Genomic DNA, 12,664 nt, shown 5'->3' with positions numbered 1-12,664 from the left:
CATTATTGCGGCATTATAATTAGGCAGATAAGACACTGCAGTATAGTAGTAGTATAGTAGTATGTAGCAGCAGCAGCAGCAGTAGTAGTAGTAGTAGTAGTATAGCAGTGTAGTAGTAGTAGTACTAGGGTAGTAGTAGTTCGTTAGTTGTATATACAATTGTAGTAGTAGTAGTAGTAGTAGTAGCAAACGTAGTAGATGTTGTTGTAATGACAGCAGTAGTAGTAGTATAGCAGCAGCAGCAGCAGCAGCAGTAGTAGTAGTAAGATCTGAAGCAGAATAATGCGAAGTAGATGTAGATGCAGTAGTAATAGTATGTGTAGTTGTATATAGGAGAAACGGTAGCAGTGTTATCATATCACCGGCATTACGACTATAGATGTCTCAGTTCAGCAAACATTTGGACGTGTTTCCATGGCGACGAGAGAGATATTTTATCAGGGCTCGGGCTTGGTCTCGTCCTGACAGAAAGGCCCCGTGGGTTGTGGAGAAGTAGATTTTGTGGAATGCCTCTCCAGCGAAGCAAAGGATAGGAACCTGCATTGGACGAGGAAGAGGCCACGGGTTCGAGTCTCAAAAGATAAGAATTATATCACTTCTTTTTTTACGAAAAAACGAAGAACACAGCAAAACATTACAGTCATAATCATAAACCAGCTCCGCCGAGAGTTTTATTTGAGGAATAACTGAAATGCTCCCTATGCAAATAGATATTGCATCTAGATCATTGCAAATGATAAAGAGGACTAGCATACCAGTTGACATAGCGTTAAACGTTATTCCAGAATGGAGTATTACTGTACATTTTATTCCATCATTGGATTGTTTTCCCTCAAGCCAAAAAGGCACTGGTCAGTTTTGCCTGTCAACTATCATCCGCCGTAAATCATCTTTTGTTACTATAGTATGAACTATGACGATAAGATTTATCATAAGCCCAACATCATGATTATAATTAGCACATTGTATATAGGAATATGAATATAAATATATCACAATCATACGACTCTAGGTCCCATTTCATTAAAATAAAAGGTTCTGATTGTAACTCTTCCTGCAATTAATGGCAAGTGTCATATATATATAGTAATGACAAGAACCCTACTTTCTAGCTGACTGTTACTATGGGAAGCTGCTATTCCAGCAAAAGTTGCTATCCTATGATATTTTATATACACTGTATCTTATTAAATGGAACCCAAGAGCATCGTCTTAAAGTCAATCCTTCTTGCAGAGCTATCATTTTTTTTTGCCGTCTTCACAGTCTGACGTCACAATGGGAATACGGTGGCGTCATTACCTTCTGTTTTCCTTCAGTGCTCGAGCTATACACCGGTGCATTCATGATGTCATGATTTCTACAGGACGAATGTAGCGAGAAAAAGGCCGCATACGAACCGCGCTGATATCGGTTGCTATGCCAACGACTGCACATAACAGAGGCGGGTTCCGGAATGGTAGGATCGCCAAGGAACTGCCTGAGAAGTGACGTGCAGCGCTGAAATACAAACGAAAGAATCTAGCTGAATGCACCGCCTTTCTTATACTCTTTTTCTGACTTACTCCTGAGAATCGGGCGATTGAATTAATGTGATGGCCAAAACTTTCCTTTCCCATGGGTAAAAGAGGAATGATATGGGATGTTGGAGATCCGATATAGGTTGTTTCTATTTTGTAGTGGTTTCAAATACAAATGCATTTGTAAAATAATGAAAGTCGAAAGTTCCGATTTGTCAAGCTCAGTTGTGACGTCCAGTCTTTACAAAACTGAATGAAGTTTATAAGCGAACCAAAATCCAAACAGAAAAATAAAATAATGCAGTATTGATCTAAACATTAGCAACGGAACTTTGTATGCTTTTTCTAATCAAGCAACTTAATGTTGTGCAGTGCGAAACCTTCTTTAGGTTAATGGACATACGCAACCTGACACTCAGTGAAATCAATGTCTGTTTTACTGATTTCCAGCGCGACGTTATGACGTTTAGTAATACCTTGCCCAATTCTTCATCACTAAGCGTCTCCATAAACTCCGCCCCTTTGCCGTAGGTCCAGCCAAGCAAGATGTCGCTGTTCTTTTCCTCTGCGTCGAATCCGACCAGTGTGCGGAAGAATACCGCCTTCTCTGCCTCTTCGTCCCTTTCCGAACTCTCCGTAGAGGGCTCCCTCCACATCAGCTGCACCCCAAACTCTTCGGACGTCCAGAAAGGCTTGTCGTATCTGAACAAGTATACGAGTACGATTGAAATGTTCAGGGCAATTGTATGATTCTAATAGAGTAGGTGAAACATGTCCGCGTCTTCGATGTATGTTGGTTAATTTGTTTGTCACGTTTTTATTCGGAAATATATTTCAATGATCTTTCGCGAAGAGAAATATGCTTTGAGAAATACTACAAGGCCGGGTTGCAAAAAGGGTGTCTACTAACACACATTTTTCATAAATAATAAGCAAACATCTCTATTGTAGGCGTCAATGTCTTGCAGCACACAGTGAATAGCGATATCGAATGCCTTGGATATCACTCATCACAAAAATATGAATACTTTAAGCTTTTACAGGGAAGGAAATACGTAAAACGTGAACGCAACATTGCCTAAAACAGTAAAAGAGCGTACACTACACGAAAGGAATATATTTTCAATCAGAAAACTTCAAGAATATCGGAGAATGAGAAAAAAAAACACCTGTCCACTTTCATTCTAGTACGTGATGTGATATCGGGTTCACAAGTCCCCTGAATTAGTTGCTAGTCAAGTGACCGCGATGTATCTTGCTTAATATGCACCCAACTTGCTGTGTATGTGGAACGTCACTGAATTTCACGTTTCCATCAAAGGCGTATAGTCTTTTCATGACTGCTCCATATTCATTCGAATAATTTCAAATTACGTATATGAGCAATCATCCTTTGGTCTTTTGACGAACGAAACGTACAAGGTTTTGTTGTTGTTGTTGTTATTGTTGTTGTTGTTGTTGTTGTTTTCAAACCAATGTTTGTAGTAAAATCCCTTGATAAAGCTGAGGACTGCATACGATATCGTCTATGCCCAATACGACAATCGAGTTAGATGGTTTCCTTGCATTCAAACTGATGTAACTTTCTTGAAACGTGCCAAAAAGATGTCAATTCATCATAATTCACTGAGAATATCTTCTTTTTTTTTCAAAATGTTCCTTCATTTGGGTAATTTTAAACCTAATTAAGTACATCCCTATCTGAGACATACCGACACTTTGCTTTTTATTTTTTTTCATCCTTTTAATTTCTATTTTCTACCCAAAATCCCCTACTTTGGGAAGGGTAGGAAACTTCGCAAAGAAGCTAACTTTTCATCGTTGCGTGGGATATTACGTCACAAAAATGGAAATTAGCAATTGAGAGAGATGTAAAGAATTTCTGTTGTAAACTTACTTGAGGAAAATCTTGTTGACCGTACCAAAAGGTAATGACCTCAACACCTGTAGCTTATCTTTAGGTAGAGGAGGGTCAAAAAAAGTGCCAAGATTTTCTTTCAAGAACCCCACAGACGATGTCACTATGACGTGACTGCATTCGAACGTTCTTCCGTCTTCCGCATGCACAACCACTGATTCTTTGCCATTATCACCACATGTCTGGTATTGTATCCTAGCAACGGGAGTGTTATAGAGGATACTTGATTCAGGGATGTCTTCAAGAAGCTTGGAAATAACTCCTTGGTAACCCTCTTCTCCCAAGGTGGTGTAGTAGAAGCCTTCCAGCTCCTCGTACTGCAGCGCGCTACGAAACTGCACTTCGTGCAGATCGTAGGAGCCCAGGTCCAGACACTCCATCCGGCAGCAGAATTCAAAGACAACCCAGTACTGGTCCAGGAGCTTCTTGGAATGCATCTCTATTTTTTCCAGTCTCTGCGTGAATTCCCGCAGCATGACATCCCGAAAACTCTCCCCTGGGTCCAAGGCTTCCGGATCGATACTGTCAAACTCTTCCTGCACCTCGGCGTACATCCTCTTGACATCCCGGACCACTTTGGGATCGATGCTTTCCCCATCTTCGGTTTGATAATGTTCGTTACCGTTATCATCATACCGGAACCAGATGGCACTGTCGTCGTTGAGGGCGCGAGAGACCTTATCCTGCTGTGAAGTTAAAGTAAACCGAAACCCAAATAATTATGAATGTAATGAACTATGAGAAACCAGCTCAGCAATCAATGTACTAGAACACATCAGTGCACGCTTGAGGAAAATCGGACAATGCGTTCAAAAGTTATGAAATTTTAAAGTTTTGGTGCCGTCATCGATGGATAAAGAGACTTCTACAGTTCATGGCGTCATTCTGGACTACAATATCAAGGAAATAATATCAAGAAACTTCAACATATTTTCACATTAATAGGTAGCATAATGAAAGAGCACTCTTTTAGAAAGCAGGAAGAATAATGTTATTGCCCTTAACAGAAAAAATAGATGAATGATGCACTTTCCGTGAAAAAATAAATTTTGTGGAATTCTCCTAATTCTTTCTTCCATACTGCAGTTCAGAATGACGTTCTGAAATGTATAAGTCTTCTCATCTAGTGCCGTAGGACAGTCAACGTCATTCGTTCAAAAGATGCAGTGGACCGTCACATGCCACCCCCCCCCCCCCCCAGCACAACACACACACACACACACACACACACACACACACACATGCACTGTAAAAGTAAATAATGAAAGCATTTTAACGTCGTCACATCCTTGTAAATAAATATTTGAACTAAGAAATGCCAGGAGAGTCATTTAGGGCACTATTCTTTGAACGCGTATAGTATGGTGAGCAAGTAATACTCAGTTTTACCAGGGAGGTGAGCCTCACTTCCCTGGTTTTACAATCCTAAGTTAAGGCCGAGACTTCAGGGGCTAGTCAACAGACGAGACCAATTATACATTCGGCTCATGTACACGTTCTATTTTAGGCATGTAGATCACTGTAGGTATACAGAGGGTGTAACAATATGAAATTTACAGCGTCCTTCTTTCTTCTTAACAGGACTTTGAACTCAGCCAACAAGAATAATTGCAAACCCCGTGTGTACTGAACTGAGACACAGAGCACACAGTCGAATTAATGCATTTATCGCTAGCGTTTCATTCTTTCAAATACATTGTACTCACTGGCCCGGGAAGTACAATACCTTTGTTTCAAATAAAACAGATATCCTGGAAAGCTATTTCTATCGGCAAGAAAAAGAGACTGCACAATAAGCTGAAAGGTGCTGCAAATAACATGTTAAGCCTTACGCAAGTAGAGAAGTATTATTATGTGAAGCGGTTCATCGAAATCAGGCGCATTTAGCACGGGTTAATTGATAAGAAATCGAGGAGAATGGCATGAACTAATTTTTTATCAAATATTTTGTTTTATGCAACTTATCTGATATTTTGTGAAATGGTACTGAGAATGTGAAACTTTGTTTTAAAATGTCCACTAAAAAACGGTTTGATTTTTTTTTTGTCGGAGCAATTCGGGCTAAACGTCTTGTAAGATCCATTTTGTTATTTCTTTATATTTCAAATAATGTTCGTTTTGATTTTTTTAACGTATGCATCTATGAATTGGTTTATTAATTTACTCATTCATTCATTTATTTATTTATTCATTTATTTATTCATTCATTCATTTATTTATTAATTTATTAATTCATTTATTTAGTTAGTTAGTTAGTTACTTAGTTAGTTAGTTAGTTAGTTAGTTGCACGGCTGGAGTAGGTTGCTCGTGAAGGAGACGGTGTAATCATCCCACCGGCGCGGCGCCATCGATCTCCGTTGATGTCCTGCTTGGTTCTGCTAGCGTCTATGCAATTCTCAGCTCGGCTGTCCATGGGTACCGTGGACGATCAAATGTTTCGCTTTCCGTCGGAGCGTGGTATTTACATTCATAAAGAATTTTGGTACTTACACCTGTATTAAGCGCATGGTATATAATGGAGATCATCATTTATACAACAGGTGATGTCAATAATAGAACGCTGTTTGAACAGACCTTACCCCGAAAACGTCGGGGCAATGTCCGGAGAACAAAATTCCTCACATCGGGAAATAAAAACCTTAGGGGAGAGCGAGGGTACCATCGTAACAGACACACAACGAAAAACCTTCTCCGGGTAGGTTTCCATAACAACCCATGCATCCATTCATGCGCGGAGGGGGTGTGCCATGCAACTAATCCATGCACGTGATCGGCGAGCGATATGTCATTCCGTTTCCAATGTGTCATTGCGCATGCGTGTTGCGTGAGTCAAAGGAATGAAACTTATCAAAGTGGGTATCTCATTGGGCTGGAGACTGTGCGACCTTGTAGTGACTCGAGTACTCCTGGTCGTGGAGTGGTCGCCGAGGCGTCATCACGACTTCTCCTGGAATATAGTCGAGTCTCCGGGAGGTTTCGGAGACCCTCTTCAAGTCTCAAGCCGGTCGCAGAGACGTCTCCACGACGTCTCCTTCTATAGTAGCTGCCAAGTCGCTGGGGCTAATTTTCTTCGCGAGGTCTCCGAGATGTCTCCTCGACTTCAGTACGGAGGCCCATTGGTTACCTACCAGAGACGGCGACCAATTTTTGGTCTTTCAAGTCGCACGATTCGCAGCAGTCGCGGCGAAGTCTCCTCTAGCGAGATAGATTGAATTGTGTTACACAATATCATGTGAATAACAGACGACTGGTCAGGAACTGTAAAACATTCGTGAGAGACTAAAACTAAGTTCTCCTTGATCCCTGATAACAACAACCTGGCAAGATGGGTAGCATGAATGAGAAGTAAAAACCGAAAAACGGCAATAAGACTCCTGACGAAAATAACATATTGCAGGAAGAAAGAAAGTCACCCGAATCTGACAATCTTGTTCTGAGAGAGTGTGGACTTACTTTTAAGATATGGTAATCATAACGGGTCTAGGGCAATTACACCCTGGGCAATTAGAGCCTACCCTGGACCCTTCCCTGACTCTAACCCTAATCCAAATCCTAAACTTATCCTTAACATAACACAAACTTTATACCCTAACTATAAGTTATACACAAACTCTATACCCTAACCCTAATCTTTACTTTTACCTTATTACCCACCAGTTCTTAGCCGGGGAGTAATTACCCTCGAGAGGTAATTAACCTGATCACACGATCATAACAAGCGTGTCACAAGGAATCCGTACTCAGTGGTACGGTGCGGAATAGAGCACTTAAACGTCTACTATAACATTATGTAGCAGATATGTGCACAGGGGCGGATCCAGGAATTCTGTAAAGGGGGGGGGGGCGGTGACTAATATTTCTGGTGCCACTTCCGGGTTTCATTTCATTTTTTTTTATTTCTTTTGTTTTTAATGAAAAATAAAGGGTGGGGCGTGCGCCGGTTGCGCCCCCTCTGGATCCGCCACTGTGTGTATGTGTCATACTCCCGATCTGTATTTCCTATTTTGCTTACCGATAGTAAGTTGTGTTTCTTGGCGAGTTTATATAATGGATTTCCTCTCGTTCCATGAAGCCAGTTTGCCCCAAGCTCCACAACACGTTCACCTATACAAAGACGGAAATTAGTATACACAGGACACGACAATTACAATTAAATTGCCGCGTAGACGGGAGAAATGATGTATAAAGAATTTCCTTCTTATGGAGTTTTTGCATTTACAATGTAGGCGTACGTTGTTTGAAATATATAATGATGAATATCACCAAAATAAGATATAATATATATATATATATATATAAATGTATATATATGTAATTATACATATATATATATATATATATGTATATATATATAATACACACACATATATATATAATACATATATATACATAATTACATAATATAATACATAAAAAGGATTAGATAGAGATAAAACATATAAAATAAGATATCTGTATATCAGGGCTTGACACTCACTTTTTTCCCTGTATCGGCTTAAAATAAAAGGAAACATATCAGTCTATTTTGAATCTTTGTCGCTCGATCTGGCCACCAAAAGATAACTTTTTTGAAAATTTGTTGGCCCGACATGAACTTTTAGTTGGCCCCGGGCCACTGCTAATGTGCGAGCCTTTAGTACAATTTTATGGACACTGGATGACGAAATCGGGAAGGGCATCGTTACTACCATGGGAGATATCAGTTATTGTCCCCTTTCTTTGTATTCTAGATATCAAGTTCATTTAAGGAGGACCTCTCTCTCATCCGTCCTGTTTCGCGTTTTCTTAGTACAGAGAATACCGTAAATAATGTCAGATACTCCAAAGCACTGACATTGCGCAATACGGTTGCAATTCCTTGTTAACTATCATAGTGTTTTGTGATTCGGACGATTTTTTTTTTCGGGGATCAGAAACTATACTCACCGAATCCCTTGATGGTCTGTATTCGTCCCCCTGGACTGTCCATTGCCTCCAAAACAATCACCTCGCATGTTCTCGATCTGGTCAACTCGACTGCAGCAGCCAGCCCGGCCATACCGGCCCCGACTACTACCACACGGGGATCGGGAGCTGGTGATGCCATTGCTGTTATGGCGTCCGAGCTTCCCAGCTACACCTAGTCGATAGAGTAGAACACCACGAAATGTGAAGAAACATATCGAGACTCGCTGTGACATAAGGCATAATAAATGTGCCTGCGCAGCAAGCTTTGTTTCTGAAGGTGGAGTGGGGGAGTGTCTATTCATATATTTGCTTGCGCAACAGCGCAGTAATGTGCGAACTAGTAGCCTTTTGACAAGGCCTGTATAGCCATATGATGGCCATAACGGGCTATAACGAAGCGAGTCCTACTATCAAGCTTGCCTCTCTCACTTCTGTCGCCCCATTCTCTCACGACCTTACCGCAATAGAGCCTTGGCAAAAGGCTATGTGCGAACACGCTGACACTCAACATAAAGGTACCCCATATAGATAATGTGACAGAATTGACGGTAAACCTTCTCCCAATCAATACTCAGTATTGGTCTCAAGACCCTTAAGTTGTAAGTTAACAACTGCCGAGCGTGTAAAAGTATACTCTGATGTTCTACTGAAAGCTAGATAGACCTATACTTTCGCAGGTGATACTCTCATGACAATTAGGGGTTAAGCATGATGGTTACGACTTTACGTATAATCTAGGTTATTTACCACTATCTGTATAACTTTTCAAAGCGCACTTGTTCTCTTCTCCGATATGTAAAATCTATGAGCGACACAACGTGAGAAAATCAGTTGAGCGCATGAAGAAAGACTCGTGTCATACCACGAAGCTATGTACTAGCTCCATGGCCATACACCGTATACAGACCGCGGACATGTGCATATACACTAACTAGTCTGTATGAATATCGCAAGCACAACAGACTACAGGGGAAACTCGGTATAACGAACACTGCTATAACGAGATATCGGTTATAACGAGGAAATTTTCTCGGTCCCAAATTTCCTTCCACACAAGTCTATGTAAAATGCTACTCTTATAGCGAGATCGGCTATAACGAAATAACTGCTATAACGAGATAAATTTTGTGACTTCCAAACAAAGAAAAACATAGTAAATCAAACCTGCTATAGCGAGGTAAAGCAAAATGCCTTCGGTAAAGCTTTACTTCGCCTGTGCTATCATCTTCCGAGATTGTAAAGCTTGATGCGCCAAAAACTGTCTTGTACACACATAATCATTTTTTTCAGTGCACTCCAGCTAGCACTGCATGTTGTACGTGTGAAGTGTGTGTGTGCAAGCACACTGACACATGCAGAAAATGTGGTGGGACGGCCATATGTATACATGACATCATCATGACGTTTAGCAGGTTTGAGGCAATCTGATGCTGTGATTGGCCTTCTACTTAGGGAATTCCCCGTCTTCACACACACGCAGTCATAATGTACATACAGAATGTGTCACATACACACACAGCATTGTGCAGACCATATTATTCAAGCTTTCCACACAACACACACCCATACGATAACCACATACCAATCCACAGACGATCTTGATACAATCGCAAGCTATATAAATTTACAAATTCAAACATCTACAATTAATAAGAAACACATTCTTGATATTGGATTTCCTTGGCGAAAAACATCTTCTTACCCATAAAGATGAGTAATTCCCTCACACACAATATCAAGTTATCAGTATTGATTGAAATATGATGGGTAGTCCCACATGTGCAAATTAATGTCTTTATATTATGCCTTCTTTTATGCCTACTGATATAACGAGATATCGGCTATAACGAGGAAAATGACTCGGTCCCGACCATCTCGTTATATCGAGTTTCCACTGTACAATATACACCACGCTCCATGAAAATTTCAATATATGAATGGAACTTCAACTCCGCTTGGCTATACATTAACGGTCTCATCTACCAGTTACGCAAGTGTTTAGTACTCACCGCTCGAGCTCTGCATGAAAAGTTCCTGTCCACTCTGCACATTTTAAGCATGTATAACACCTTTCAGGTCCATGGTGTAATCTTTGTTTACATGGAGGGGGCGTCGTACGTCGAGCTGCTTGTGAGAGACTGTAAACCAGGGTGGTGATACGAAACTCTGCTTGACACGGAAAATAAGGGGACGACCTGAATTCCGGGCATTGTGCGACAATGGTACAGCTGAAATGTCGTATTGTAACAGGACTCTTTCAACGTGCCCTACACAGGGGCGGACCCAGTAATTCCGTAAAGAGGGGGTGACTTTACAAAATAAAGGGGGCGCACGTGAGATTATCATTAAGGGCGCCCTGCCTGGATCCGCCACTGTTACAATAGAACCCTTCAGAAAAGCGAGAATTATCACAGCAGACATCATCCGTATCTCCACTGTCAATGAAAAGTGCAATATTAAGCGTCCACATAGCATATTTACCCCCTTGGTACTTGGCTTTTAAAATCAACGTCTTATAATATTATACACAGTAGTATCGTGGACATTGTACTTTTCATACATGAAATATCATGTCACGTCATGCTCCACGTCTCAGGTTTTTCAATATAATCTCAATGTATAGCGATCGATAACCATAAATAATAAAGCTACGATTTACTTTATATTCGGCCTTGGTTAGGTTTACCGTAAGTGCGTATGAGTACAATAGGTAACTACAATTGTACTGAAAATGAATGACATTTAAAACGTGGTTTATGTTCCTTTGATGCATGTTTATATGAGATTACTATAACCTTTATGCGCTTTGCTTCTTAAACAAGGATGGAACGTTTATGCCATTAAGGTTTCTATTACACACACACACACACACACACACACACACACACACACATATATATATATATATATACATAACAAATAGTTAAAGTTATATAATTATACTATTATATATACGTATATTATACGAATATCACATGTTCAAACATGACAAATAGCAAACAAACAAACAAACACACATCATCACAGATAGAGAATACAATAATTATTGCTTCGAACATAATAGACTGCAACTAAGCGTAAGAGTGTAAGAAGAACATATTGGATTTTTGGATTTGGATTTGAATGTTTCTGTGGATGACAGTTGCCTCGAATAGGCAACTGCATGATTCCACGATTTTGGTACATAACGGAGAAAGCAAGATCACCCCATCCATTTTTTACTCTGGGTGTTTGGAGCAGCAATGCATCTGATGAACGTATTATAGACTTCGTTTGTTATAATAGCCCTGTAGAAAAAAATGCAATATCAATTGTTACGAAAAAAAAAAAGTATAATTCTATTTGTCACGAATTCAAAAATTAGAGGCCGTTGTCGAAGTCAAGCAATTTGCGCTTATTGATAACGGTCTCCTCCACCTGATTCGCTATGAAATACTAGTACAGGCACTATGCACTTCACATGATTATATGTTGTTTAATCATGACTTTATTCAAGTTCAAGGAATTGTTAGAATGACATGTATACAAAAGAACCAGGTCCATCGTCTCATTCAAAACGAATGGCAGGTTCAGACATGTATACATGGGGTACAAAAAACAACATTGGAGTTTACGTTATTGCAACACAAAATATGCATATCATATCACACGTAAACTGTCAAATATCAATCAATCAATCAAATATCAATACTTTTACTATTTCTGCGTTACAATAATAACAGTGATGTAATTATCTTCCACAATATTAATACAATAATCCTCGTAAAAAAAATGATGAAATTATATAAACATATATTACATAAGCCTTATTATCATCATCATCTCATCAAATCTTCACCAACTTAATTCATTATTTGGCTCTGTGCCCCATATCCCCACCCCCACCACCTATCATAATAATCAAAACCCATCTTTGCAACTATATCATAAACCAATTTCAACCTAAAACCAAAAATTATAAACAGAAAATTCTACATTTTTTTCAATTGCCCCTTCACCCAAAATATTACAGTGTATAACAAAAATCTCATCTCAGCTTTCCGAACATATCATTTGACCTCAGATTCCTTTGCCTTCCCAACAGAAACAAAAACACAAAAATCTGTACGAAATCCAAGCCAGCCCCAGCGACAAAATAAACTTTCACCTACTATCCCCATTTCCTACCTGCAGCCTATATCGTGTGTGTGTGTGTTTGTGTGTATGTGTGTGTGTGTGTGTGTGTGTGCAGGTTTGTTTGTTTGTTTGTTTTATGTCAATCTCCTTCTCTTCCCCTTTAT

The 12,664-nt window shown here is 39.8% G+C and overlaps 1 protein-coding gene across 2 annotated transcripts; it reads right to left on the bottom strand.

Annotated features, from left to right (window-relative positions):
* On the bottom strand, positions 1-8,563 carry LOC139725539 (peroxisomal N(1)-acetyl-spermine/spermidine oxidase-like). Of its 2 annotated transcripts, none has more exons than XM_071636624.1 (6): positions 8,364-8,563; positions 7,450-7,541; positions 3,416-4,122; positions 1,995-2,220; positions 1,301-1,498; positions 1-537 (listed from the first exon to the last, which is right to left on the bottom strand). In XM_071636624.1, exons 1-6 carry the CDS (start codon positions 8,521-8,523, stop codon positions 385-387), a joined length of 1,536 nt encoding a protein of 511 aa, XP_071492725.1. In that variant the 5' UTR covers positions 8,524-8,563; the 3' UTR covers positions 1-384. The 2 variants fall into 2 exon arrangements, with proteins under 2 accessions (XP_071492725.1, XP_071492727.1); XM_071636626.1 differs by having other exon boundaries at positions 1,399-1,498.
* Between the last annotated feature and the right edge of the window lie 4,101 nt (positions 8,564-12,664).

Source organism: Diadema antillarum, unplaced genomic scaffold, assembly GCF_040938485.1.
Source record: "Diadema antillarum isolate AM-2024a unplaced genomic scaffold, OU_Dant_1.0 seq00000049_RagTag, whole genome shotgun sequence".
Classification (NCBI taxonomy): domain Eukaryota; kingdom Metazoa; phylum Echinodermata; class Echinoidea; order Diadematoida; family Diadematidae; genus Diadema; species Diadema antillarum.
This window is presented reverse-complemented; position numbering and strand designations above follow the sequence as displayed.

Coding starts and splice junctions, on each gene's coding strand:
- LOC139725539 (XM_071636624.1), bottom strand. CDS start 8,523: ATGGCATCACCAGCTCCCGATCCCCGTGTGGTAGTAGTCGGGGCCGGT. Junction 1,499..1,994: donor GTGATGAAGAATTGGGCAAG/GTATTACTAAAC, acceptor TTTGTATTTCAG/CGCTGCACGTCACTTCTCAG. Junction 538..1,300: donor GCACTGAAGGAAAACAGAAG/GTAATGACGCCA, acceptor CGTCCAATGCAG/GTTCCTATCCTTTGCTTCGC.